Raw genomic sequence first — 25,446 nt, 5'->3', positions numbered from 1 at the left:
TAATTCTGCCCTAACCCTTGCTAACCCAATGAGTGCAAATTTAGTTTGCGCTTTTGCGATCATGTTTGCAAAATAGCGTAGTTGCAATATTTCAATATTGGAAACAATAACATTAGCGCACCACTTGTAATCTAGTCCTTAGTTTGATGTATTAAAGTGCCAGTAAACCTAAAAAATAATGTTATATAATTCTGCACATAGTGCAGAATTATATAACATTATATTAGTGCTAGTTTTTTATTACAAATATATCCGGTGATTTTTTTATAAAAAGAAGAGGGTTTTCCAGACCCGCCCTCTGTGCTCTACTGAACGGGTCTGGTTTTCCCTCAGAGCGCATCGGGCCAGCTGTTTAGTCACAGCCCGGCCCGACCGCTCCATTACATTCAATGCAGCTCGCTCCTGCTCTGTCTGACAGCAGACAGTAATAAGAAATGAATGTTTTACTACACCAGGCATTTTGGCACTTCCATCCAGACTATACGATTATCAAATACAACTTGCCCCTCACATACACTGCAACAGTGGTCACTGCACGACATATTTATTAAGAAACAGGACAGGAAAGACTAAGGACATGACTGAGATCTTTAAAGGGGAGTCTCCTGAAAAACATGGGGTATATGTTTTGGAACAATTTCATTGCTGATAAGCCACTAGTAGAAATTAGTAGTACTTTACTCTTGAGTGCAATGTTGACTGTGCTATTTATATAGTAAATCACTCATGAAAATCCTTAAGAAGCGTAGAAATTGTCTCACTGAGGACTACTCAGGCACCTCTCACTAATGAGACAATACTCAATCATGAAAAACTTCTCACTCATCAGACAAAGCTCAAACAACTCATTACTCAACAAGGCCTCTCAGATATCACTCACTCTTCCGACAGGGATCAACCTTCCAACGCTCAACACTAACAAATTGTTATTAAAGGAACAGTCTACACCAGAATTGTTATTCTTCAAAAAGATAGATAATCCCTTTATTATCCATTCCCCAGTTTTGCATAACCAACACAGTTATATTAATATACTTTTTACTTCTGTGATTACCTTGTATCTAAGCATCTGCAGACTGCCCGCTTATTTCAGTTCTTTTGACAGACTCCTAGGTAACTCCACAGTTATGAGCACAATGTTTATCTATATGGCACACATGAACTAATGCCCTCTAGTTGTGAAAAAAATTCAAAATGCATTCAGATAAGAGGCGGCCTTCAAGGGCAAAGAAATTAGCATATGAGCCTACCTAGGCTTAGCTTTCAACTAAGAATACCAAGAGAACAAAGCAAAATTGATGATAATAGTAAATTGAAAAGTTGAAATGCCATATCCTAATCATGAAAGTTTATTTTTGACTAGACTGTCCCTTTAAATACTGAAATTGTTCATTCACTTCAACACTCTCTAAAAATGTGCACTCTACTATATGATTCTTTTTTACTAAGTGCTGCTATCTCATCTCACTACATATTTACTGACAGGTCTTTTCCAGCTAGACAAGAATTTGGGCTGAATAAAATGACTTACTCCCAGTAATTTTCCCTTAAAGGGACAGTCTAGGCCAAAATAAACTTTCATGATTCAGATAGAGCATGTAATTTTAAACAATTTTCAAATTTACTTTTATCACCAATTTTGCTTTGTTCTCTTGTTATTCTTAGTTGAAAGCTTAACCTAGGAGGTTCATATGCTAATTTCTTAGACCTTGAAGCCCACCTCTTTCAGATTGCATTTTAACAGTTTTTCACCACTAGAGGGTGTTAGTTCACATATTTCATATAGATAACACTGTGCTTGTGCACGTGAAGTAATCTGGGAGCAGGCACTGATTGGCTAGACTGCAAGTCTGTCAAAAGAACTGAAAAAGGGTCAGTTTGCAGAGGCTTAGATACAAGATAATCACAGAGGTTAAAAGTATATTATTATAACTCTGTTGGTTATGCAAAACTGGGGAATGGGTAATAAAGGGATTATCTATCTTTTAAAACAATAAAAATTCTAGTGTAGACTGTCCCTTTAACACGCTTGCTTTCCCTTACTAATTACTTTGCTGACATCAGCAGTTTTATCACAATAGGCGAGATATGATCTAATTTTACTTACCAGTGAATATTTTATATATAGGCAGTTCAGTATAATATATATGTATTCCAGCATATGATCACAAGCATGTATAACACTAGTTAATAGCAAGGCACATTACACATGATATGATTTAGTCTTCTGACATGAACTTAATGTCACAATGTATTTTTAAGCCACTTTTCAATTGTCATTTCATAGAACTTTGGTCTTTTGTTCCAGTCTAAATGCCACCGTAAGTTGGAAATTACATTTGAGTAGTTAAGTCCTAAACTTTCTTTCCAATTTGCAAACTGCTGCCTGTTGTAGTGATGCACAGAAGCAGAGACTTTCTTGTAATCTACAATGGAGCGAAGATTCTTCTTCATGGAGAGAACAATTTTAGGAAATTGGGCAGCAACATTATTTAGTTCATCAGGGTCAGTTGACAAATCTGAAAACAGATTAAGGTGATGGTTACTAAAAGTAAAAACAGCAATATGTTCATTGGATACATTTTGTTTTCTAAAAGTCATATGACACTACAAGTTAAAATATTTCTTACATTATAAAAAGTTAAAATAGTTTAAAGGAACATAAAAGTGCAAACAGAAAATGCTCTAATCTGTTATAACCATATTATGCATATAACTATGTGTTTAACCCTTTATAATGGGATTAAACACATAGTTAAAGTCAGCTCCAGAGCAGCAATGCACTACTGGGAGGTAGATAAACATGTCTAGTAAGCCAATGACAATAGACAAATATGTGCAGCCACCAATCACCAGCAAGCTCCTGGTAGGGCATTCCTGCTGCTAAGAATATGTTCATATGCTTTCAACAAATGATGCCAACAGAACAAAGGAAATTTGGTAATAGAAGTGTTATAAGGTTAGACGTCCTCTCTGAGTCATGAAAGTTTAATTTTAACTTTCATGTTCCTCTAAATTTCTAATTGGACAAGAAAGAAATGCATGTTTGTATTTTACACAGTTCAATATTCATGTACACTGGTTGATAGGAGCAACTCCCCCAGCTGTATTTGTAGCAGGAATACAAAAATAATGTTTATTCAGCATCATTTTTTTTTTTAAAAAAATGCATGACTACCAAAAGCTTTAAGATTTGATATGTTGTGATTAAGTTTATATGTTGGTATGCAACAGTCGCCAAACAAACCAACAAGTGCTAGATTACGTGTGGAGCGCTATTTATCGCACCCATTCTAACACCGCTAGAAGTAAACTTTTTGCGCGCGTCAGGTAGCGCTTGTATTACAAGTTGAAAGTAAAAAGGTTTCGCTCTTGTAATCGGACGTGTCTAAAAAATGCTGAACTTAAAACATCGCAACTATGTTAATGTATTCCTCCGCAGAAGTCAATACAACACCCTACTTGCAAGCAAATCCGTTCGCATTTTCTTAAGTGTGCTAACCCGACATGAAAATATGAATAGTTCACATTCCAATGTTCTTCCCATAGCAGAATATTTTCTATTTATTCATAAATACATATATATATATATATATATATATATATATATATATATATATATATGTATATATATATATATATGTTTAAAAAATTACTTAAAAAATACACCGGACAACTTAGAAATCCTTATTACCTCGAATTTTTAATTTTGAATAATGGCTGGCATTTCTTTAATATATATATATATATATATATATATATATATATATATCTTCCTTTTAATTTCCCCTTCACTTCTTTATTGCTTCCCCAGTTTTTTGGTGGCTGTGGGTGGGCGGAGTTGGGCGGACCAGCTTTGATTGCAAAATACTGCTGCGCCGTCTATAAGGGACATAAATTGTGAAGGTTTCCCATTTATTTGCAAAGGCACCATTTTGTCAATGAACATTATTAAGGTTTTAATTTGACAGTTCACTGTTTTGCAAAAGTTACATTATTTTGAAGGTTTGCAAATAATTAAAGGGGCAATTGTTCTTTAAAAGGCAAATTAATTGTCAAGGTTTCAAAGGTGTGTTAAGCTTCTGACAGTGTCACGGCATATAATATGTTAATATAAGACCTGCAGCCATCTAAAGAATTAATGTATCTCTTTTAAAGTAACATAATATGTTGTTGTTTATGCTGAGTGTATAGAAAGTGCATTTTTGTTAATACAAGCGTGTATCATCAAACTTCAATTTTACACATTCCGCAAAGCAAAAATATGCAGTTCAAATATGGGACCACTAAGAAATTTAATGGGACCAATAGCTGTTGAGAAAATTTTTCAACCCCAGTATATATATAATGTTTTTTGGTACAATATATATCTATGCCTTTATATATATATATATATATATATATATATATATATATATATATATATAGGTATCAGAGAAGCGGACACCAATTGTAACCTTCTTTTCTCTGTAAGAGAAAGACTCATGGAGTCTGAATCTATTGGAAAACCCAAAAAAGTTACCTTTGTCTGAGGAACCAAAGAACTTTTTGGAAAATTGATCCCCCAACCATGCTGTTGAAGAAACAACAAGAGTCGGTTGGTGTGAATTTCTGCTAAAGGAAAAGACGGAGCTTGAACCAAGATGTCGTCCAGGTATGGAAATACTACAATACCCAGAGACATGATCACGGACAAAAGGGCACCCACTTACCCAGAACATTTGTGAATATTCTTGGAGCTGTAGCTAGACCAAATGGTAGAGCAACAAACTGAAAATGATTGTCCAGAAATTGGAAATGTTCTTTGTGAATTGGAACATGAAGATAAGCATCCTTTAAATCTATTGTAGACAATGGCCTCTAGTTATCAAAGTCTGGAGGACCTGATCCGACAGTGCGGATCAGGTCCGCCAGACTTCGCTGAATACGGCGAGCAATACTCTCGCTGTATTCAGCATTGCACCAGCAGCTCACAAGAGCTGCTGGTGCAACGCCGCCCCCTGCAGACTCGTGGCCAATGGGCTGCCAGCAGGGGGGTGTCAATCAACCCGATCATACTAGATCAGGTTGATTTCCGGTGATGTGTGTCCGCCTGCTCAGAGCAGGCGGACAGGTTATGGAGCAGCGGTCTTTGTGACCGCTGATTCATAACTGCTGTTTCTGGCGAGTCTGATGACTCGCCAGAATCAGGGGCCATACGGAACTTGATACATATGCCCCATAGACTGACCTTGCTGAACAAAAGACAGAATAGTCTGAATAGAGGGATTCCTTACAAACTTGTTCAGAGCTCTCAGATCCAGAACTGGGGATAGATTTATTAAGCAGCGGATACTGCAATCTACCCCCAAAGTTTCCAGTTCTCAGTAAACAGAAGTTAAGAAGCAGCGGTCATAAAATACGATCAGGATGATTGACACCCCCCTGCTAGCGGGTGGGAATGTGCAGGGGGTGGCATTGCACAAGCATTTAACCAGAAATGCTTGTGCAGTGTTAAATGCCGACAGCGATGTCGGTCGGAGATGATTCACTACAGTGAATTGTGTACGCCCGCAATTTGTTAAATCAGCCCCCTGGTCTGAAAGTACCTTGCTTCTATAGAACAATCAAGAGACTGAATAAAATCCTATCCCCTTTTCCTGCAACAATCACTCCCATAGCTTCCAGATCTGAGATAGACTTGAAAAAAGCTTGAGCTTTTACAGGATTCCTTAGAATTTGGCTAAATGTACTATTATTCTGTTGGAAGACAGTACTTCTTTTAAACACCCTTTAGATAGAAAATCTGAGTCTTTCATAGAAGGGTCATTTTTCATGCAGGCTTTTTGCTCAGTCCAGCTATTTATATTGCTGATGTAGCTGCTGCCTATACTTACTGGTTGTCTAAAGTGCGATAACCCAACGTACGTAAACCGGTTGATGCGCGAAAGAACTATAGAAAGACTAAAGGGCTGTGTGGTAACACGACAAGCGTTAACCCGATTTGCATAAAAGCAAAAACAAAACCTAAAACTAAAGGCTGATGTGCAAAATTCAAACTAAGCGTGCAAAAAAAGCAGACGCTCACAAACTGGAAAGGAATAGTGTAAAGGATTCTGTCCCAGGGTCATATATATTAGCAAATATATATACAAACTTAGTGCCCATAACATAGCTATAGAGTGTCTAAATGTTTAATAAATGATACTTACCAATAGACACTCGTCCACGAGTAAATAAGCAGCAGACATCCAAAGCAGAACTTAATCATATTAGCAGAGGTTATGAAATAGGAGTATATAGTAGATCCAAAGAAGGAGGCAATAGACAAGTCCATGTGACCAATTATGGAAGGTTTATTAAAAATTTCCGACGAGGTGAAAATAGAATCACAAACCATAACACACATACAGCCTTTGACAGGCCTAGGGGTCTGGAATAGACTGAAACCAGGCCTCTTAAAAGAAGCTTAATCTGGCTCTATCAGAACCTCTAGATTGGGGCTGGATCTTCATGCAGTTTTGGTAGTAGAGATAGATCTCTTACCCTGCTTTGACTTGTTCCGGTTAGTACTAGGTCTCCCAACTGAACCAGAGGTGCCTTGCTTTTGAGCAGCCCTTTGTTCTTTATTTTGGCGAAAGGAATGAAAATGATTAGAAGCTTTAGGTTTCTCTGTCCTGAGTAAAAAAAACGCCCCTTTACATTCAGTAACAGTAGATATTATAGAATCTAAATCAGAACCAAACATTTTCCCTGAAAAAGATAGATAATCTGGATTTTGACACAATATCAGCAGACAAGAATTTAAAGGACTGCCAAGAGACATGCTTTTGACATTACAGGGAGTGCAGAATTATTAGGCAAGTTGTATTTTTGAGGATTAATTTTATTATTGAACAACAACCATGTTCTCAATGAACCCAAAAAACTCATTAATATCAAAGCTGAATAGTTTTGGAAGTAGTTTTTAGTTTGTTTTTAGTTATAGCTATTTTAGGGGGATATCTGTGTGTGCAGGTGACTATTACTGTGCATAATTATTAGGCAACTTAACAAAAAACAAATATATACCCATTTCAATTATTTATTTTTACCAGTGAAACCAATATAACATCTCAACATTCACAAATATACATTTCTGACATTCAAAAACAAAACAAAAACAAATCAGTGACCAATATAGCCACCTTTCTTTGCAAGGACACTCAAAAGCCTGCCATCCATGGATTCTGTCAGTGTTTTGATCTGTTCACCATCAACATTGCGTGGAGCAGCAACCACAGCCTCCCAGACACTGTTCAGAGAGGTGTACTGTTTTCCCTCCTTGTAAATCTCACATTTGATGATGGACCACAGGTTCTCAATGGGGTTCAGATCAGGTGAACAAGGAGGCCATGTCATTAGATTTTCTTCTTTTATACCCTTTCTTGCCAGCCACGCTGTGGAGTACTTGGACGCGTGTGATGGAGCATTGTCCTGCATGAAAATCATGTTTTTCTTGAAGGATGCAGACTTCTTCCTGTACCACTGCTTGAAGAAGGTGTCTTCCAGAAACTGGCAGTAGGACTGGGAGTTGAGCTTGACTCCATCCTCAACCCGAAAAGGCCCCACAAGCTCATCTTTGATGATACCAGTCCAAACCAGTACTCCACCTCCACCTTGCTGGCGTCTGAGTCGGACTGGAGCTCTCTGCCCTTTACCAATCCAGCCACGGGCCCATCCATCTGGCCCATCAAGACTCACTCTCATTTCATCAGTCCATAAAACCTTAGAAAAATCAGTCTTGAGATATTTCTTGGCCCAGTCTTGACGTTTCAGCTTGTGTGTCTTGTTCAGTGGTGGTCGTCTTTCAGCCTTTCTTACCTTGGCCATGTCTCTGTGTATTGCACACCTTGTGCTTTTGGGCACTCCAGTGATGTTGCAGCTCTGAAATATGGCCAAACTGGTGGCAAGTGGCATCTTGGCAGCTGCACGCTTGACTTTTCTCAGTTCATGGGCAGTTATTTTGCGCCTTGGTTTTTCCACACGCTTCTTGCGACCCTGTTGACTATTTTGAATGAAACGCTTGATTGTTCGATGATCACGCTTCAGAAGCTTTGCAATTTTAAGAGTGCTGCATCCCTCTGCAAGATATCTCACTATTTTTGACTTTTCTGAGCCTGTCAAGTCCTTCTTTTGACCCATTTTGCCAAAGGAAAGGAAGTTGCCTAATAATTATGCACACCTGATATAGGGTGTTGATGTCATTAGACCACACCCCTTCTCATTACAGAGATGCACATCACCTAATATGCTTGGCTTTCGAGTCTATACAGCTTGGAGTAAGACAACATTCATAAAGAGGATGATGTGGTCAAAATACTCATTTGCCTAATAATTCTGCACTCCCTGTAAGCTTCATAATATCAAATAAAGTGTCACAAATAAAAGAATTGCTGCCTACTCTTGAGTAAACCCAAAAGATTTGCACGAGCAGAGTCATCAGAATACTGTTCTGAAAGACTAGGCAACCAGTAAGTAGAGGCAGCAGCTACATCAGCAACAGAAATAGCTGGCCTGAGCAAATAGCCTGCATCAAAAATGGCCCTTCTATGAAAAGACTCACATATTGTATCTAAAGGGTATTTAAAAGAAGTACTGTCTTCCAAAGGAATAGTAGTACATGAGAGAGAAAGAAGCACAAGAGGGGAGATATAGAGCAAAAGAGGGGGAGAGAGAGCAAAAAGAGAGGGGTGAGAGAGAGCAAAAGAGAGGGGTGAGAGAGAGTAAAAGAGAAGGGTGAAAGAGAGCAAAAAAGAGTGATGAGAGAGCAAAATACAGGGGAGGGAGAGAGCAAAAGAGGGGGAGAGAGAGAGCAAAAGAGAGGGGGAGACAGAGAGAGCAAAAGAAAGGGGGAGACAGAGAGAGAGAACAAAAGAGAGGGGGAGAGAGCAAAAGAGAGGGGATGAGAGAGAGATCAAAAGAGAGAGGGGAGAGAGAGCAAAAAAGAGGGGAGAGAAAGAGAGCAAAAGAGAGGGGGAGAGAGAGCGAAAAAGAGAGGGGGGAGAGAGAGAGCAAAAGAGAGGGTAGAAAGTGCAAAAGAGAGTGGGAGAGAGAGCAAAAGAGAGGGGGAGAGAGAGACCAAAAGAGAAGGGGGAGAGAGACCAAAAGAGAGGGGGGAGAGACCAAAAGAGAGGAGGGAGAGAGACCAAAAGAGAGGGGGAGAGAGAGCAAAATAGAGGGTGGGAGAGAGAGAGCAAGCAAAAGAGAGGGTGAAAGAGAGAGTGGGCAAAACAAAAGGTGAGAGAGAGAGTGCAAAAGAGAGGGGGGGAGAGAGAGAGCAAAAGAGAGGGGGAGAGAGAGTAAAAGAGAAGGGGAGAGAGAGCAAAAGAGAAGGGGGGAGAGAGAGTAAAAGAGAAGGGTGGGAAAGAGCAAAAAAGAGAGGTGAAAGAGAGCAAAATACAGAGGAGAGAGAGCAAAAGAGGGGAGAGAGAGCAAAAGAGGGGGAGAGAGAGTGAAAAAGAGGGGGAGAGAGAGAGCAAAAGAGAGGGGGAGACAGAGAGAGCAAAAGAGAGGGGGGAGACAGAGAGAGAGAGCAAAAGAGAGGGGGAGATAGCAAAAGAGAGGAGGTGAGAGAGAGATCAAAAGGGAGGGGGAGAGAGATCAAAAAAGAGGGGAAGAGAAAGAGAGCAAAAGAGAGAGGGAGAGAGAGCAAAAAAGAGAGGGGGAGAGAGAGAGAGCAAAAGAGAGGGGAGAGAGTGAAAAAGAGAGGGAGAGACCAAAAGAGAGGGGGAGAGAGAGCAAAAGAGAGGGGGAGAGAGAGCAAAAGAGAGGGTGGGAGAGAGGAAGAGCAAGCAAAAAAGAGGGTGAGAGAGAGAGTGGGCAAAAGAGAAAGTGAGAGAGTGCAAAAGAGAGGGGGAGAGAAAGCAAAAGAGAGGAGGAGAGAGAGCAAAAGAGAGGGGGAGAGAGAGAGCAAAAGAGAAGGGGGAGAGAGAGCAAAAAAATGGGAGAGAGCAAAAGAGAGGGGGGAGAGAGAGAGCAAAAGAGAGGGAGAGAGAGAGAGAGAGAGAGAGAGAGAGAGAGCAAAACAGAGGGGGGAGAGAGAGCAAAATAGAGGTGGGAGAGAGTGCAAAAGAGAGGGGGAGAGAGTGCAAAATAGAGGGGGAAGAGAGAGAGAGCAAGAGAGGGTTGAGAGAGAGAGAGAGCAAAAGAGAGGGGGGAATGAGAGAGCAAGAGAGGGGGGGAGAGAGAGAGCAAAAGAGAGGGTGAGAGAGAGAGCAAAAGAGAGGGGGAGAGAGAGAGCAAAAGAGAGGGAGAGAGAGAGTAAAAGAGAGGAGGAGAGAGAGAGAGCAAAATAGAGGGTGGAGAGAGAGAGCAAAAGTGAGGAGGGAGAGAGAGAGCACAAAATAGAGGGGTGAGAGTGCAAAAGAGAGGGGGAGAGAGAGCAAAATAGAGGGGAGAGAGAGCAAAAGAGAGGGAGAAGAGAGAGAGCAAAAGAGAGGGGGAAGAGAGGGTGGGAAGGGAGCAAGGGGTGACAGCTGTACTGCAAAAAATGGCCCGTGTATACAGGCTTTAGGAATAGTTACCTATAAATCATGTCAGAGACAGCGTCAGGAATAGGGAAAACCTCAGGGAGATTAAACCCTTAAAAAATAATTTAAAAATTCTAAGGGTTATCATCAGAAACTTTAGGATCTTTAACCCCTAAAGTAATAGGTTCAAATTTAAACAAAAAAGAAGAAATATCAGGTTCAACATCAACTGAAGCTTCCTCATTTCCAGAGGAAACTTCACCATCTGAAGATATAACAATACCCCGAGTTTTAGGGCACATAGAACTTGTAGAAGGTAAAATCTAAACTGACATTTTACACTTGTTTGAAGGTGGTACAGCAGTCAATGCCTCAGAAACTGCAGGTGAAAAAATGTCAGTATATCCTGTAATGAACAAACCGAAGGTGTGTTAATACCCAAAGAAACAGCATTTGCTTGGTCTGATTGTATTAATAATTCTAAACATAAGTCACATACCCCTTCTTAAGTAGCTTTTCAAATAAACTCACAGGTACAATGCGCTCTAAGACGAACTGCAAAAGACATAAACATAACATTCAAATGCAGATAACACTCATCAGAAAGAAATAACACGTGCATAAAAAAAAGTAACAGCTAAAAGGAATTTAAGCCTTCCCGAAAATCCAGGGTGCGCGTAGCTGAGGAAGAACATGCGATAACCCAACGTGCGTAAACCGGTTGATGCGTGAAAGAACTATACAAAGACTAAAGGGACATGTGGTAACCCGACAAGCATTAACCCAATTTGCATTTAAGCAACGCACCTAAAACTAAAGGCTAATGTGCAAAATTTAAACTAAGCGCGCCAAAAAAGCAGACACACGCAAACTGGAAGGGGATAGTGTAAAGGATTCTGTCCCAGGGCCATATATATTAGCAAAAATATACAAACTTAAAAAGTGCCCATAACATAGCTATAGAGTGTTTATATGTGTAATAAATGATACTTACCAATAGACACTTATCCACAAGTAAATAAGCAGCAGACTTCCAAAGCATAACTGAAACATATCAGTAGAGGTTATGGAATAAGAGTATATATTAGATCCATAGAGGGAGGTAATAGGAAAGTCCTTGCGACCAATTATGGAAGGTTTATTAAAAATTTACCATGAGTCGAAAATTGAATCACAAAACATAACACACATACATCCTTCTGACAAGCACTGTACTCTGAAGGGAAACCGGACCTCAATATATACTGAAAACCCCTCTCTCTGAAGAATCAAATGCACATCTACATTCTTCAACCACCTCCAGCGGAGGCAAAGTAAAGACTGAGGTATGTGTGAGGTGGGAGAGTGTTTATAGGGCTCTTGGGGTTTGGGAATCTTTGCCTCCTAGTGGTAGAGAATAGTAACTCCCAGGAGTAGTGGATCATGTACCATGTGTAAGAAATAAATATAATTAATAATGATTTAACCCCTAGGTTTAAAGTAACACATGCAAAAAAACAATGGTATTACCCTATGGTTACTCAGATTTAACTTCATTTTCTGGAGCACATACAAACCTGTGATACAACTCATTTGCAACAGAAATAGTAAGGTTCTTATGCCACTTTACAGATCATTAGTTAGGCCTCATCTTGAGTATTGTGTGCAGTTCTGGAGGCCATATCTTCAGAAGGATATAAACAAACTTGAATCTGTTTAAGGAGGGCTACCAAAATGGTACATGGTCTAAAAAATAAAGCGTACCAGGAGAGGCTCAATTACCTAAATATGTATAGCTTAGAGAAGAGAAGGTAAAGAGGTGATATGATAGCAACTTTCAAGTATATTAAAGGGCTTAGTAAAACGGAGCCAGTGAGTATTTTACATAAAAAGGGAACATTCAAGATCTTTCATGATCTCAAGTGGAAGGGTAGTATATTCAGGAGTAATTTGAGGAAGCACTTCTTTAGAAAAAGGGTGATCAATTCATATAAACTTCCACAAGAGGTAGTAATAACAAACACTGTGGGGGACTTTAAAAAGGCCCGGGACAAGCATAAGGCTATCCTACAAACTAGATTAGTTTATACTTCTAGGAAATATCGGGCAGACTAGCTGGGCCTATGGCTCTTATCTGGCATCAATATCTATGTTTCTATGTGTCTATGTTTAATTGCCCAAAAATATCAAGGGATAAAATCACTGCTCTATAACACACTTGCAGCAGTCATTAAACCCTTTGAGTGCTCACCACTCACATAACAATGATATAACCTTCAATTTTCCCTTAACTTGAGTCTTGTGGATGGTCACTTGTGTGCAGTACAGTTCCTTTAAGTGCCAGAACTTCATGAGATGAGTTGAAGCGGGAGGGAAGAGTAGGGGAAGGTTATGCCTGGATCCTACATGAAGCATCTACCTGTACAATGGTAAGAACAATGCTACAAAAGGAAAGAGAGGTAGATGTAACTAGGCATTTACCAGTTACCTATGTTTTAAGTGTATTGTGGTCCTGGTGCTCAATGATTGACAGGCACTCTATAAGTTGAAAGATGTGTGTCAGCCGCTCTGGAATCAATCCGGGATGTAACCCAACTGCTAGCGTGAATTGAAAGCACACGCTAGCACACTGAGAAATATCCAGGACGTGACCCACTCAGGAAGCAGATAAGAAGGATAACTAAAATAATTATTGTTCCAGAATGCAGGAAAGCCACAAAGGATAAAACGTCCCTTTAAGCAGTACTAAGAATAAAAAGGAAATGCTCTTACTTGAAGCTCTGAAAAAAGGTCCTCTTTAGCAGGCTTGTAAAACAAAGGAAAAAGTTCTCTTTTGCAGCTTGTAAAAGTAAAAGTCCCTTTAAGCAGGTGTATAACAAACAGAAAGGCAAAGTTCTCTTTTGCAGCTTGTAAAAGTAAATGTCCTTTTTAGCAGGTTTAGAACAAACAGAAAGGCAAAGTTTTCTTATGCAGCTTGTAAAAGTAAAATGTCCTTTTAAGCAGGTTTAGAACAAACAGAAAGGCAAAGTTTTCTTATGCAGCTTGTAAAAGTAAAAATGTCCCTTTAAGCAGGTTTATAACAGACAGAAAGGCAAAGTTCTCTTTTGCAGCTTGTAAAAGTAAAATGTCCCTTTAAGCAGGTTTAATTTATCAAAGAAAAGGTTTGAAGATAAAGGCAAAAGCAAGGTCAGGCAGGCAGAAGTCGGCATCCAAATATCAGCAAAAGGTAGAGGCAAAAGACAAGGTCAGGCAAGCAGAAGTCGGCATCCAAATATCAGCAAAAGGATAAAGGCTACAGGCAAGGTCAGGCAGGCAGAAGTCAACATCCAAATATCAGCAAATAGGGTTTAGGCATGAGGCTTGGTCAGGCAGGCAGAAGTCGGTACACAAGAGAACAGAATTTGATAAGGTACTCACAAACTCCAAAGGGAAACAAACAAACGGGCCCCGATTCAGATCTCCCGCCGTGGTTTAAAGGCAGGAGCGTAAACGTCATCAGAGGGGTGTGTCGAGAAAGCGTCACGTTGCTAAGCAACATGACGTCAGTCACACAGAGAAGATCCGGGAGCCGCGGCGACACGGCGATGAACGGAGGTAATCATGACAGCACCCCCCTCCTCAAGGACCCCTCCGGGGGACAGGACCAGGCCTATCAGGATGAGTCTTGTGGAAGGTCTTGACCAAAATAGGAGCATTCACTTGATGAGCCGGTTCCCAAGAACGTTCCGTGACTGGATAACCCTTCCAATGAATGAGATAATACAATTTCTTGCCACGCAACTTGGAATCTAGAATATGGCTGATCTCAAACTCAGGGTGTCCATGCACCAATAACGGTGGAGGTTTGGAAAAAGGCTTAGAATACCTGTTAATCATCACAGGTTTTAAAAGAGAAACATGGAATACCGGATGGACTTTGAGAGTCTTGGGTAAAGCCACCCGATAAGCAGTGGAACACACCTGACCCAGTATTCGGAAAGGACCCACATATCGTGGTCCCAATTTGTTAGAAGGTTGTTTCAGGCGAAGAAATCGAGAGGAAATCCAAACTTTATCACCAGGGCGATATTTGGGAGCCTTCTTCCGTCGAAGGTCTGAAAAGAACTTGTAACGTCTAGAAGTTACAGAAAGAATACGATGTATCTTCTGCTAATGTCGAGTTAATCTTCGGGCTGTAAGATCAGAAGCAGGATTCACTGTGGAGGAAGTATGCAAAGGGAATGTTCTAGGCTGATATCCGTAAGCTGCATGAAAAGGAGAAGTCTGAAGGGAGGAATTGTACTGGGCATTATGAGCCAATTCAGCCAAAGGAAGGTAAGAAGTCCAGTTAGAGTGATAATGATCCACATAATGTCTAAGATATGTTTCAAGACACTGGTTTACTCTTTCAGTCTGACCATTCGATTGTGGGTGGTGAGAAGTAGAGAGAGATATAGTAGTTCCAAAATGTTTACAAAGTGACCTCCAATATCGAGAAACAAATTGTACCCCTCTATCTGAAACAATATCTAGAGGAAATCCATGGATTCTTACAATATGTAAAATAAAAAGTTCAGAGAGTCTTTTGGCAGATGGTAATCCTGGTAAGGGTACAAAATGAGCAGTTTTAGTGAACCTGTCGACCACCACCCAGATAGTATTGTTCCCAGTGGACAAGGGAAGATCGGTAATAAAGTCCATGGATACATGAGTCCAAGGCTGGTGAGGTATAGGCAATGGTTGGAGTAATCCTGAAGGAAGTTGGCGTGGAGTTTTGTTCATGGCACATTGTGTGCATACTGAGACGTAATCCTTCACATCTTGAGAGAGTGTAGGCCACCAGACATGTTGTTTGAGGTTTCGAGTGGTAATACTGATGCCAGGATGTCCAGAAAGGGGACTATCATGAGCCCAAAATAAAATCTTGGAACGAAGGCGTTCAGGAACAAAGAGTAAACCATCGGGAGGTTTACAGGACAAAGGAAGATGCTCTTGAGCAGACTGTAATTCTTGTAACCAGGAAGTTGTTAACTGGGCAATGACTTCATGAGGTTGGAGAATGGTACCAGACTCAGGAACTGGGGTATCTTTAAATTGTCTGGAAAGGGCGTCTGCTTTAATATTTTTTGAACCAGGTATGTAAGACAAATTATAGTGAAACCGAGAGAAGAATAATGACCAGCGTGCTTGCCTGGAATTTAATCGTTTGGCTGTTTGGAGATACAGAAGGTTCTTATGATCAGTAAGTATAGTAAATGGCAAAGAAGTACCTTCCAGCCAATGTCTCCATTCATCCAATGCCATTTTGATGGCAAGCAACTCTTTATTCCCTACGTCATAGTTAAATTCGGAAGGAGTGAATTTTTTAGAGAAGAAAGCAACAGGATGAATCCTTCCAGTCTCTGGTATTCGTTGAGACAGAACAGCTCCAGCAGCAACAGAGGAAGCATCCACCTCCAGGATAAATTGAAACTCAGGATTTGGATGACGAAGGATAGGTGCTGAGGAAAAAGCTTCTTTGAGAGATTCAAAAGCTTCTATAGCCTCAGAAGGCCATTCTTTACAGTTTTGTCCTTTTCTAGTGAGAGAAGTAAGAGGAGAAGTAATAGTAGCAAAATTCTTGATGAACTTTCTGTAATAGTTGGCGAAGCCTAGGAAACGTTGTAAAGCCTTCAAAGAATCAGGTCTAGGCCAATCCAAAATGGCAGAAAGTTTAGTAGGGTCCATTTCGAATCCAGATGCCGATATTACATAACCCAGAAAGGGTATGGATTTTTGATGGAAAGAACATTTCTCCAGTTTAGCAAACAGATGGAATTCTCTTAGACGTTGAAGTACTTTCTTGACGTGGTGCACATGATCTTGGTGGTTCTGAGAAAAAATTAAGATGTCGTCCAGGTATATGATAACAAAGATATTCAAAAAATCACGAAAGATCTCGTTTACAAAATGTTGGAAAACCGCCGGAGCATTGCATAGCCCGAAGGGCATGACCAAATATTCATAATGCCCAAATCGAGTGTTAAAGGCAGTCTTCCACTCATCTCCTTTGCGTATACGGATCAAGTTGTATGCACCACGTAGGTCGAGTTTGGTGAAAATGGTGGCTCCCTGAAGATAAGTAAAAAGTTCAGGAATAAGGGGTAGAGGATAACTGTTCTTGATGGTAATCTGATTCAATCCTCGGTAATCAATACAGGGTCTTAATCCGCCATCCTTTTTTCCTACAAAAAAGAAACCAGCCCCTACAGGGGAAGAGGAGGGTCGAATAAATCCTCTAGCCAGATTGTCTTTTATATATTCTTCCAGAGCCATGTTTTCTGGTTTAGAAAGTGGATATGTCTTGCCTCGAGGATAGGCAGCCCCGGGAAGGAGATCAATGGGACAATCAAAAGGGCGATGAGGAGGAAGACGTTCAGCTTCTTTTTTGGAGAAAACATCCACAAAGTCATGATAATGCATAGGTAAGGATTCCGGAGTTTCAACTGTGAGAGCAATAGTGAGTGGTAACTTAGTAATCTTTTGAAGACATTTAGTCTGGCATGTAGATCCCCAGGAAGTGAGTTCACCGAAAGTCCAAGAAAAAATGGGATTGTGAATCTGGAGCCAGGGTAATCCCAAGATAATGGGAAATTGCGGAGTGGGAATGACATCAAAACAAATTGTCTCGGAATGAAGTATTCCTACGGTGAGGAGTAAGGGTTGAGTAGAAAACTGAATATATCCAGAACCCAAAGGATCTCCACTGACCGTAGAGACTGAAATGGAATACTCCTTCTTTAGTAAGGGTATAGAATGAGTAGAGACAAATGTAGAGTCAATGAACACTCCTCCAGCACCAGAATCAATTAGAGCTTGGGTATAAATCTTCTTATGTCCAATTAGAAGGGTTACTGGAACAAAGAGTTTCTTGTATAGGGAATGACCACTATTTTGGCTTAACTCAGTTCCCTGGACTAGAGTTAAGCCCTGGCTTTTACTGGCCTAGTAGGACAATCCCTTAATAAATGCCCTTTAAGGCCACAGTACAGACATAAGCCAAGAGTCCGTCTTCTCAAGCGTTCAGTCTCAGTTAATTTTATACTTCCTACTTCCATGGGTTCAGCCGGATCAGTAGTAGGAGAGACTGGAGTGACTGGATTAGAAAAACGAGGAGCCAAACGAAAAGGTGTTCGAGTTGAAGTCCTCTGTGTTCTATCCTTTTCTTGTTGGCGTTCACGAAACCTGGCGTCGAGACTGATACAGAGATTTATTAAGGCTTCTAAGGACTCTGGAAGTTCACGATACACCAATTCATCCTTGAGACGCTCAGAAAGTCCTTTACGGAAAGCGGCTCTGAGTGCTCCCTGATTCCAAGTGGTTTCAGAGGCAAGGGTGCGGAACTCAATAGCGTATTGAGAGACTGGTTGATTTCCTTGACGTAAATCCAGGAGAGTAGCTTCAGCAGCGGATGACCTTCCAGGTTTATCGAATACGTTTGAGAACGTAGATAGAAATGTATCAACATCCAAAAGTATAGGATCATTCTTTTCTAGCAAAGGTGATACCCAAGCCAAGGCTTTTCCTTTCATTAAGGAAATAAGAAATGTGATTCTAGAAGAGGGAGTAGCAAAAAGAGTAGGGCTATTTCGGAAATGAAGACGGCATTGATTCAGAAAGCCTCTACATTCTTCAGGATTCCCATCATATTTATCCGGAAGAGGTATCCTGGGACTTAGTTGTACCTGAGACTGATTGTTAGGAATCGAAGGAGGTAATGCCTCAATCGGATTTGGATTGGGATTAGGATTGGGAGGTGCGGTAGCAACCAAATTTTGTAATAGAGCAGTAATTTGATCAAGTTTAGTGTCCAGAGACTGCAAGTGAGTGGCATGAGATCCCAAGAGCTGTCCCTGGTGAGCCACGGCCATAGATAATTCAGTGGGGTCCATTTTTATGGCCCGTTTGTAATGTCAGCCGCTCTGGAATCAATCCGGGATGTAACCCAACTGCTAGCGTGAATTGAAAGCACACGCTAGCACACTGAGAAATATCCAGGACGTGACCCACTCAGGAAGCAGATAAGAAGGATAACTAAAATAATTATTGTTCCAGAATGCAGGAAAGCCACAAAGGATAAAACGTCCCTTTAAGCAGTACTAAGAATAAAAAGGAAATGCTCTTACTTGAAGCTCTGAAAAAAGGTCCTCTTTAGCAGGCTTGTAAAACAAAGGAAAAAGTTCTCTTTTGCAGCTTGTAAAAGTAAAAGTCCCTTTAAGCAGGTGTATAACAAACAGAAAGGCAAAGTTCTCTTTTGCAGCTTGTAAAAGTAAATGTCCTTTTTAGCAGGTTTAGAACAAACAGAAAGGCAAAGTTTTCTTATGCAGCTTGTAAAAGTAAAATGTCCTTTTAAGCAGGTTTAGAACAAACAGAAAGGCAAAGTTTTCTTATGCAGCTTGTAAAAGTAAAAATGTCCCTTTAAGCAGGTTTATAACAGACAGAAAGGCAAAGTTCTCTTTTGCAGCTTGTAAAAGTAAAATGTCCCTTTAAGCAGGTTTAATTTATCAAAGAAAAGGTTTGAAGATAAAGGCAAAAGCAAGGTCAGGCAGGCAGAAGTCGGCATCCAAATATCAGCAAAAGGTAGAGGCAAAAGACAAGGTCAGGCAAGCAGAAGTCGGCATCCAAATATCAGCAAAAGGATAAAGGCTACAGGCAAGGTCAGGCAGGCAGAAGTCAACATCCAAATATCAGCAAATAGGGTTTAGGCATGAGGCTTGGTCAGGCAGGCAGAAGTCGGTACACAAGAGAACAGAATTTGATAAGGTACTCACAAACTCCAAAGGGAAACAAACAAACGGGCCCCGATTCAGATCTCCCGCCGTGGTTTAAAGGCAGGAGCGTAAACGTCATCAGAGGGGTGTGTCGAGAAAGCGTCACGTTGCTAAGCAACATGACGTCAGTCACACAGAGAAGATCCGGGAGCCGCGGCGACACGGCGATGAACGGAGGTAATCATGACAATGTGAAAGCTTTTTGTTCCACTTTCTTGTTGTATTTCTCATTTGTAATACCTATTCAATAAAAAAAATCAAATGCTAAGAAGTAAACAGAGGTTAAATTAATTATACTCCTGAAAACCTCTTCTTTAAACTTCCCACAAAACTATAGATTGTACAACATGCACAATAAAAAACAGCAAATTTATATTAATCAATTTGTATAAATTGCGGTGGCGGAGCCAACTGTGGAGCCGAGCAGAAGCAGGTACTGGGAGCTCCTGCTCTAATAACTTGACAAAGACCACTAAGTAGCCATAATATAACATCTCACATAGTGAATAGGATGTAAGACTCAATAATGGACTTTGCTGACCACATTTGGGAGTAACTTGCGGAAGGACACGAAAACAACCGTAGAGGCAGTGATGGCAGGGACATAGCGATCTTCTCGATAGTGAAGGGTCAGCCACATCGGATCTCTCAAAACTAGGATCCAATGGAACTTGTATCCTGGACTCTCTTCTAAGGCTCTTCCTTTGAGGGCAGACCTGATCCCCCACTCAGCCGAGAGGATGGACTCTCTAATCTTAGATGCCCTAGCTGTGCTGGGACTCCGCATGGACGCACAGTTCAATATCCTCTCCCAACACCTATCTCTCAGCTGGGAGGACTTGCCTGACACGACAGAGAGGGATCTCAACAGCTCACCCCCTGGTAACTTACCTACTCCGACAGGACAAGATGGTGGACACGACCAGTCAAGGCCTTTTCATACTACCCCAGCAGTCTGACGTCATTCCCGACGTCACCGCCATTCACTCGGCTACTGCCTCGAAGTGGCCGGTCGTGGCGGGGGTCGAGGAAGACACGGCTGCACTTAACCTCTCTGAAGATGGTCCTCCTGATCCTTTGTTTTTGAAAGCCATGCACCCTTAATTGTCTACGAGAAAGACTAGCAACGTTTGGAGGGATTGGCGCCTAGATGGAGGAGTGGGCTCACGTTCCTGGTCCACGATGCAGCCCTGCGGTGATCACAATGTGTCTAATCCAGAGACCCTACTACGTAAAGAGCAATTGAGATACCATGGCAAGATAGACTCGAAGGATCCGTATTTCCTCACCGGGCTTCAGAGACATAGAATTGATAACCACATCCACATAAGCGCCATGAGGCGGGCTTTGAGCTTTATTTCTAAGCGCCCCTGTAGAGTCTTCCATGACCCCCCAGCCAAATTCCCTGGTGTGGAGCACTTGCAAGCCCAAAGGCGGTCTGAGGTTGGTTGACTCCTAATAACACTTACCGGCACAGAGCTACATAGCTCCTTTTGACACCAGACCTGTATTTGTGATTTCTTTTTTTTTACGTTTATTATTGTCACTTACCTTGTCAATTAACATGTGTACCTCTAGGATTGTATTTGCCACTCTATATGAATAATACTGTGAGCTGAGGTCCTACTTTAGAAAGGGACTTATAGCCGACATTTCCTGTAGATTAGTATTAGTATCCCATGGAGCTTAAACACACGGATAACTTCTATACCATATACCTAATGCTCTGACCTCCTAAACACGCCATCGTCTCTAGTGGGTTTGATTTATAGTATTATTAATTTTTATTTCCCAACAGTGGGATTCGGGGCACGCGCTGTACCAAACCATATCTTTTTTCTTAGATTTATGTGCACCTTGGACGATACATATCTGCTCATAATAGTTTCACTTTATGATTCTGCACCAGCAGACTTATCTACATGCATCTGCTTAGCTTTTTACTGTCTCAAGTCTGTGGGTATGCATCATATTATCCACAACTGTCCATGCTCACATCATTGGTTTATGCACGACCTTTCCAAGCTTGAAACACAGTGTTTATCTTTATTTTAGGAATAGAGTTAATCTCCCACTAATATACACACACCCCTACATGACCCACTATTCTCCCTCACGTATCTTTCCCTGTGTACAATATGGGGACTCTCAAAGTCTTAAATCAGAGTCTGGTCATCAGTGACACAAGTTAGATTCCAATCCATAATATACCATAAAGCTAGGTGAAACCCCATATATAGTGTATCCTACCTTAATCTTCTTCATGGAAATAGGACATACTCCCTTCCCATACTATAGTCTGCAATAGGCGTATACATATTCACAAAATTTATTATATTAGATCCCCTAGACTTGGATAGTTCTGTTGATACTTATGCCCCTATGCCACACAATAGATAATATATATCAATAACGGAATTGAACTTGCACACAGGACCCAACCACACGGTACATACTGACACCATATGATCTAACGTAGTGGCCCCCACAGCTCCCCTCTTATCTCAGCAATTATGGCTCCTATAATAAGTACACATTACCCGTCAGAAATCCATGTCTAGGAGCACCTAGTAGATTCTGCCCCTACCACATTTCATCGTAGCATACAACTGTAGTTCATACGATGTGGCTGTGCTGTTGGGCCCTTTATTATAAGTAATACTGTTCACATATTTCACTACGTAAGGGTCCAGGTTTATTGTGTTTTTGTCTATCAACTCTACTACTGCTGTGGCATAATTGATATAGTAGACATCTGTTTTATCTCACATTTGTGTTAACTGTTTATGGGGCTTTCCATATACATACTACGTCCCTATTAATCTGAATTGGTTTTTATGTTTGTTCCATTATGGTAATTTATAGAGGACCTTATTTAACAGCAGTGTCCCCTACAGTGGTCCAATAACATATAGTAAAAAAAAGTCATTATTAGGGCGTCTCTGAGTCTCTCACATCAAAGATGTTTTTTTCTATACATTGTCATCTGTTTATTAGTTCATTGTTTATAATGTATGTTAAGTGTGACACAAATTTTGATAGGTCAGCTGTTATGTAATAATAGGAAAGTAGCCTTAAGCTAAGCTCTCAGCTACTATAGTTCAAGACTACCTAAAGTATAGTCTTATGGAGGCTATTCCCCTGATTAACATTTCCCCTTTAAGCCGCAACCTCCTATTTATCTCCTTAATCCCTAACTAAAGAAAGCCTTCAACATTTAATATCTTACGACATATAGTGTCGTCTTAGCTCCTATAATGTATATAACTACGACCCGCTCCCCCCCAACTGCACCTCACCCCCTCATTTAAAGCGGCTCTTGACAGCTGATTTACCCTATTCCCCACCCAAACCATTTTACTACCCATCCAAACCTGTAGGTGCGTTTACCATCTAATTAATCCTTGGCCTTTCACCCACTAAAGATGATGGATTAAATTAAGCGACTGAACCCCCTGCATGTCACCTGTTTAGTTACTAGGCTCTCCAAACCTTGGCATCTACACCATTTCACGATCTACAGTATTAAGTAGAATTTGGTTTATAGAAAAAGAGGTTCCAAATAGTTATACCCAGTTTCTATCTTCATGATTCACCTATAGTTCACTCGTTAGATAACATGGATTGCCACTTGAATATGTTGTTGTCATTTCTCAATGACTATTGTGATTATGTTTTTTTAATTATGTAAACTGGTACCTCATTGTTACATTATCTCTCAACCTCAATAAAAAAATATATTTAAAAAAAAAAAATTGTATAAATTGCAACATACATTTAACTTATGTTTTTAAATATTCTGGTTTCAATTCATTAGTGCATTGAGAAGGTTTACAGCTAGTGATCCCATTAGGAACAGCATAGACTCCAATAACTGGCCACATCCAAAGTGCTACAGAAGCTTTGTCTATGTGTTTAACCCTTAGCAGGAATTAAGAACATAGTGACCTAGATTCAATAAAACCCAACTGTAAAGTTAATATCTCACTTGCTGAGGCATCACAAGTCAAACATTGATGGATTGAAAACATCTATACCTGCCCCAACTCATATCCCGAAGTTGCAAGTAATTATAACCTCTCAGTGCATAGATCCAAAATGCCTTCAAAATGTTACAGAATAAATTCAAAGACAAAAAATGTATCAAGTGAAAATTCCACCGGAGAGATATCTAGAACCATTCTAGTAGCATGGCTTGAAGCAAACATCCACAGCTATATTAATAAAGAACCTCTTTCAACTCATAATACCCCTATACGTGCACCACCAGCCTTAAAGGGAGATAAAACAGTATGAACTAACATAAGTTCCTAAATATGTAATGCAGCCAAAGCTTACCTGCAAAAAGGTTTCTCATTAACCCCTTTAATTCAGGCATAGTTTTGTTTGCAGCAAGCTTCTCCCTGGTCATTTTCATATATGGAATGTGCTATTCAGGCCATAGCTATGGTAGAATGTACTTGTGCATATGCACAGTAGGGGCCAGAGTCACATGACACCTGAGTAAAGCAGTGCATAGTATAATGCTGAAGCTTTCACAAAGCATGTGACATTATCCTCATGGAAACAAGCAAGCCTCTTGGCAACAAACAATAGCAGTAATAAGTCATTATCCTCAGGTGCACACCTTGTTACATGATACCTCAGGGCTTGGAGTAAGACACTGATAAGGGGGGTGGAGCAAGCTACATTTTGGAACAGTGAAGTGTAAGTAAATTTTTGGAAATGTTATTAAAATACTTATAAGCTTTTTTTTCTACAATCTTTTTTCACACACTGTTTTACACCAGTTAACCCTTTTATAATATGCACATAACTCAAAATGTTTTACGCCACTTTAAAGACAAATTACAAATTTCTTTGTAAAGGGAAATAAAACTCCATGTAAAATATATATTTATGTATTGTTAAAACCTTATGCTAATCCCAACCATAATTTTACCCCTATCTTACCATAGATCAACATGTCAGTCACATCATTCTTGAATAAGGATATAATGGGTGGCAAGGTCTCTGCATGAGAGGTCTACCCACAACATCCTGTCTGGCATATTTTGGTTGTTGCAGAGCTAGATAATGCATATTATTTAGAAAGTGAGCAAAATAAAATCATAATGCTATATACTTGTCTCTGAGAGCTGTGCAGCTTGCTGTAAGAGCTGGTGAGCACCAAGGGCTGTGAGGTTTGATGGGTCATAGGATGTGTACCGAGTCTGGTTTGAGAGTGCAGTTCATTTCCATATTTTGAATTTGTCTAGGGAAATTACAAAGGGCTTGTGTCACCCTTGTTTTTATCTCAGTGTTTATGGGCCTATCACCATTTGGCCAAATGCTGTGTAACTAAGTCTTCCATTTTGCTTTTAATCTAGCTGTCTGCTTGCAAGAGAGTGCCAGACATTTTTTTCTTACTGTTTTTTTTTTTTTTTTTTAAAGTTGCAAACTTTATTAGAAAAAGAAAGGCAACATTACATGTCAATAAAGGCAGGTACAATAAAAACAATTGAACAAAAGTTTCCGGAACATCTTCCGTTAAAGTAAATTACAAAGGATGTTGTAAATCCTTGTTAAGACTCCTCACAGGAGGGTTAATAAAATTTGCAAACGCTGCAAATGTGTCTTTGCAGGCCAGGCGTAGTCGTAGGAGTCCAAGGTAGCATATTCACCTGGGTTAACAGTCTTTGTACCTTGTTAAATCAGCTTGCAACAGAAGATAAAACATTTTTTTTTCTATTTTCATATGCAGAGTACATTGAGAGTGCCAGACTTTTTATGTATTGGGTAATAATTTTGTTCTGTAATTTTCCCCATGGGCTTTGCATCTGGGCTTGTCTGGGGTTAACTGCCTGAGTCCCTGAGAGTTGTGCAGCTGTATGTGAGTGCTGGTGAGCACTCAGGGCTGTGAGTTTTGCAGGGTCATAGGATATGTGTATACAGGGAGTGCAGAATTATTAGGCAAATGAGTATTTTGACCACATCATCCTCTTTATGCATGTTGTCTTACTCCAAGCTGTATAGGCTCGAAAGCCTACTACCAATTAAGCATATTAGGTGATGTGCATCTCTGTAATGAGAAGGGGTGTGGTCTAATTACATCAACACCCTATATCAGGTGTGCATAATTATTAGGCAACTTCCTTTCCTTTGGCAAAATGGGTCAAAAGAAGGACTTGACAGGCTCAGAAAAGTCA

The 25,446-nt window shown here is 40.3% G+C and overlaps 1 protein-coding gene across 3 annotated transcripts in view; it reads right to left on the bottom strand.

The window, feature by feature from the left end:
• Nucleotides 1-2,094: 2,094 nt before the first annotated feature.
• The window catches only part of ARSK (arylsulfatase family member K), a 324,333-nt gene continuing 300,981 nt past the window's right edge, over nt 2,095-25,446 (bottom strand). For 2 of the 3 annotated variants that reach the window (XM_053701497.1, XM_053701500.1), the window contains one exon: nt 2,095-2,519. In XM_053701497.1, the coding sequence (XP_053557472.1) occupies nt 2,245-2,519 (275 nt within the window). In that variant the 3' untranslated portion in view covers nt 2,095-2,244. Of the gene's footprint in view, nt 2,520-10,989; nt 11,046-25,446 lie in introns of all 3 variants that reach the window. The other variant, XM_053701498.1, reaches the window with a different exon arrangement.

This window comes from Bombina bombina, chromosome 2, assembly GCF_027579735.1.
Source record: "Bombina bombina isolate aBomBom1 chromosome 2, aBomBom1.pri, whole genome shotgun sequence".
NCBI classification, from domain to species: domain Eukaryota; kingdom Metazoa; phylum Chordata; class Amphibia; order Anura; family Bombinatoridae; genus Bombina; species Bombina bombina.
The sequence above is the reverse complement of the archived record's forward strand: the minus strand, read 5'-3'. Positions and strand labels throughout refer to the sequence as shown.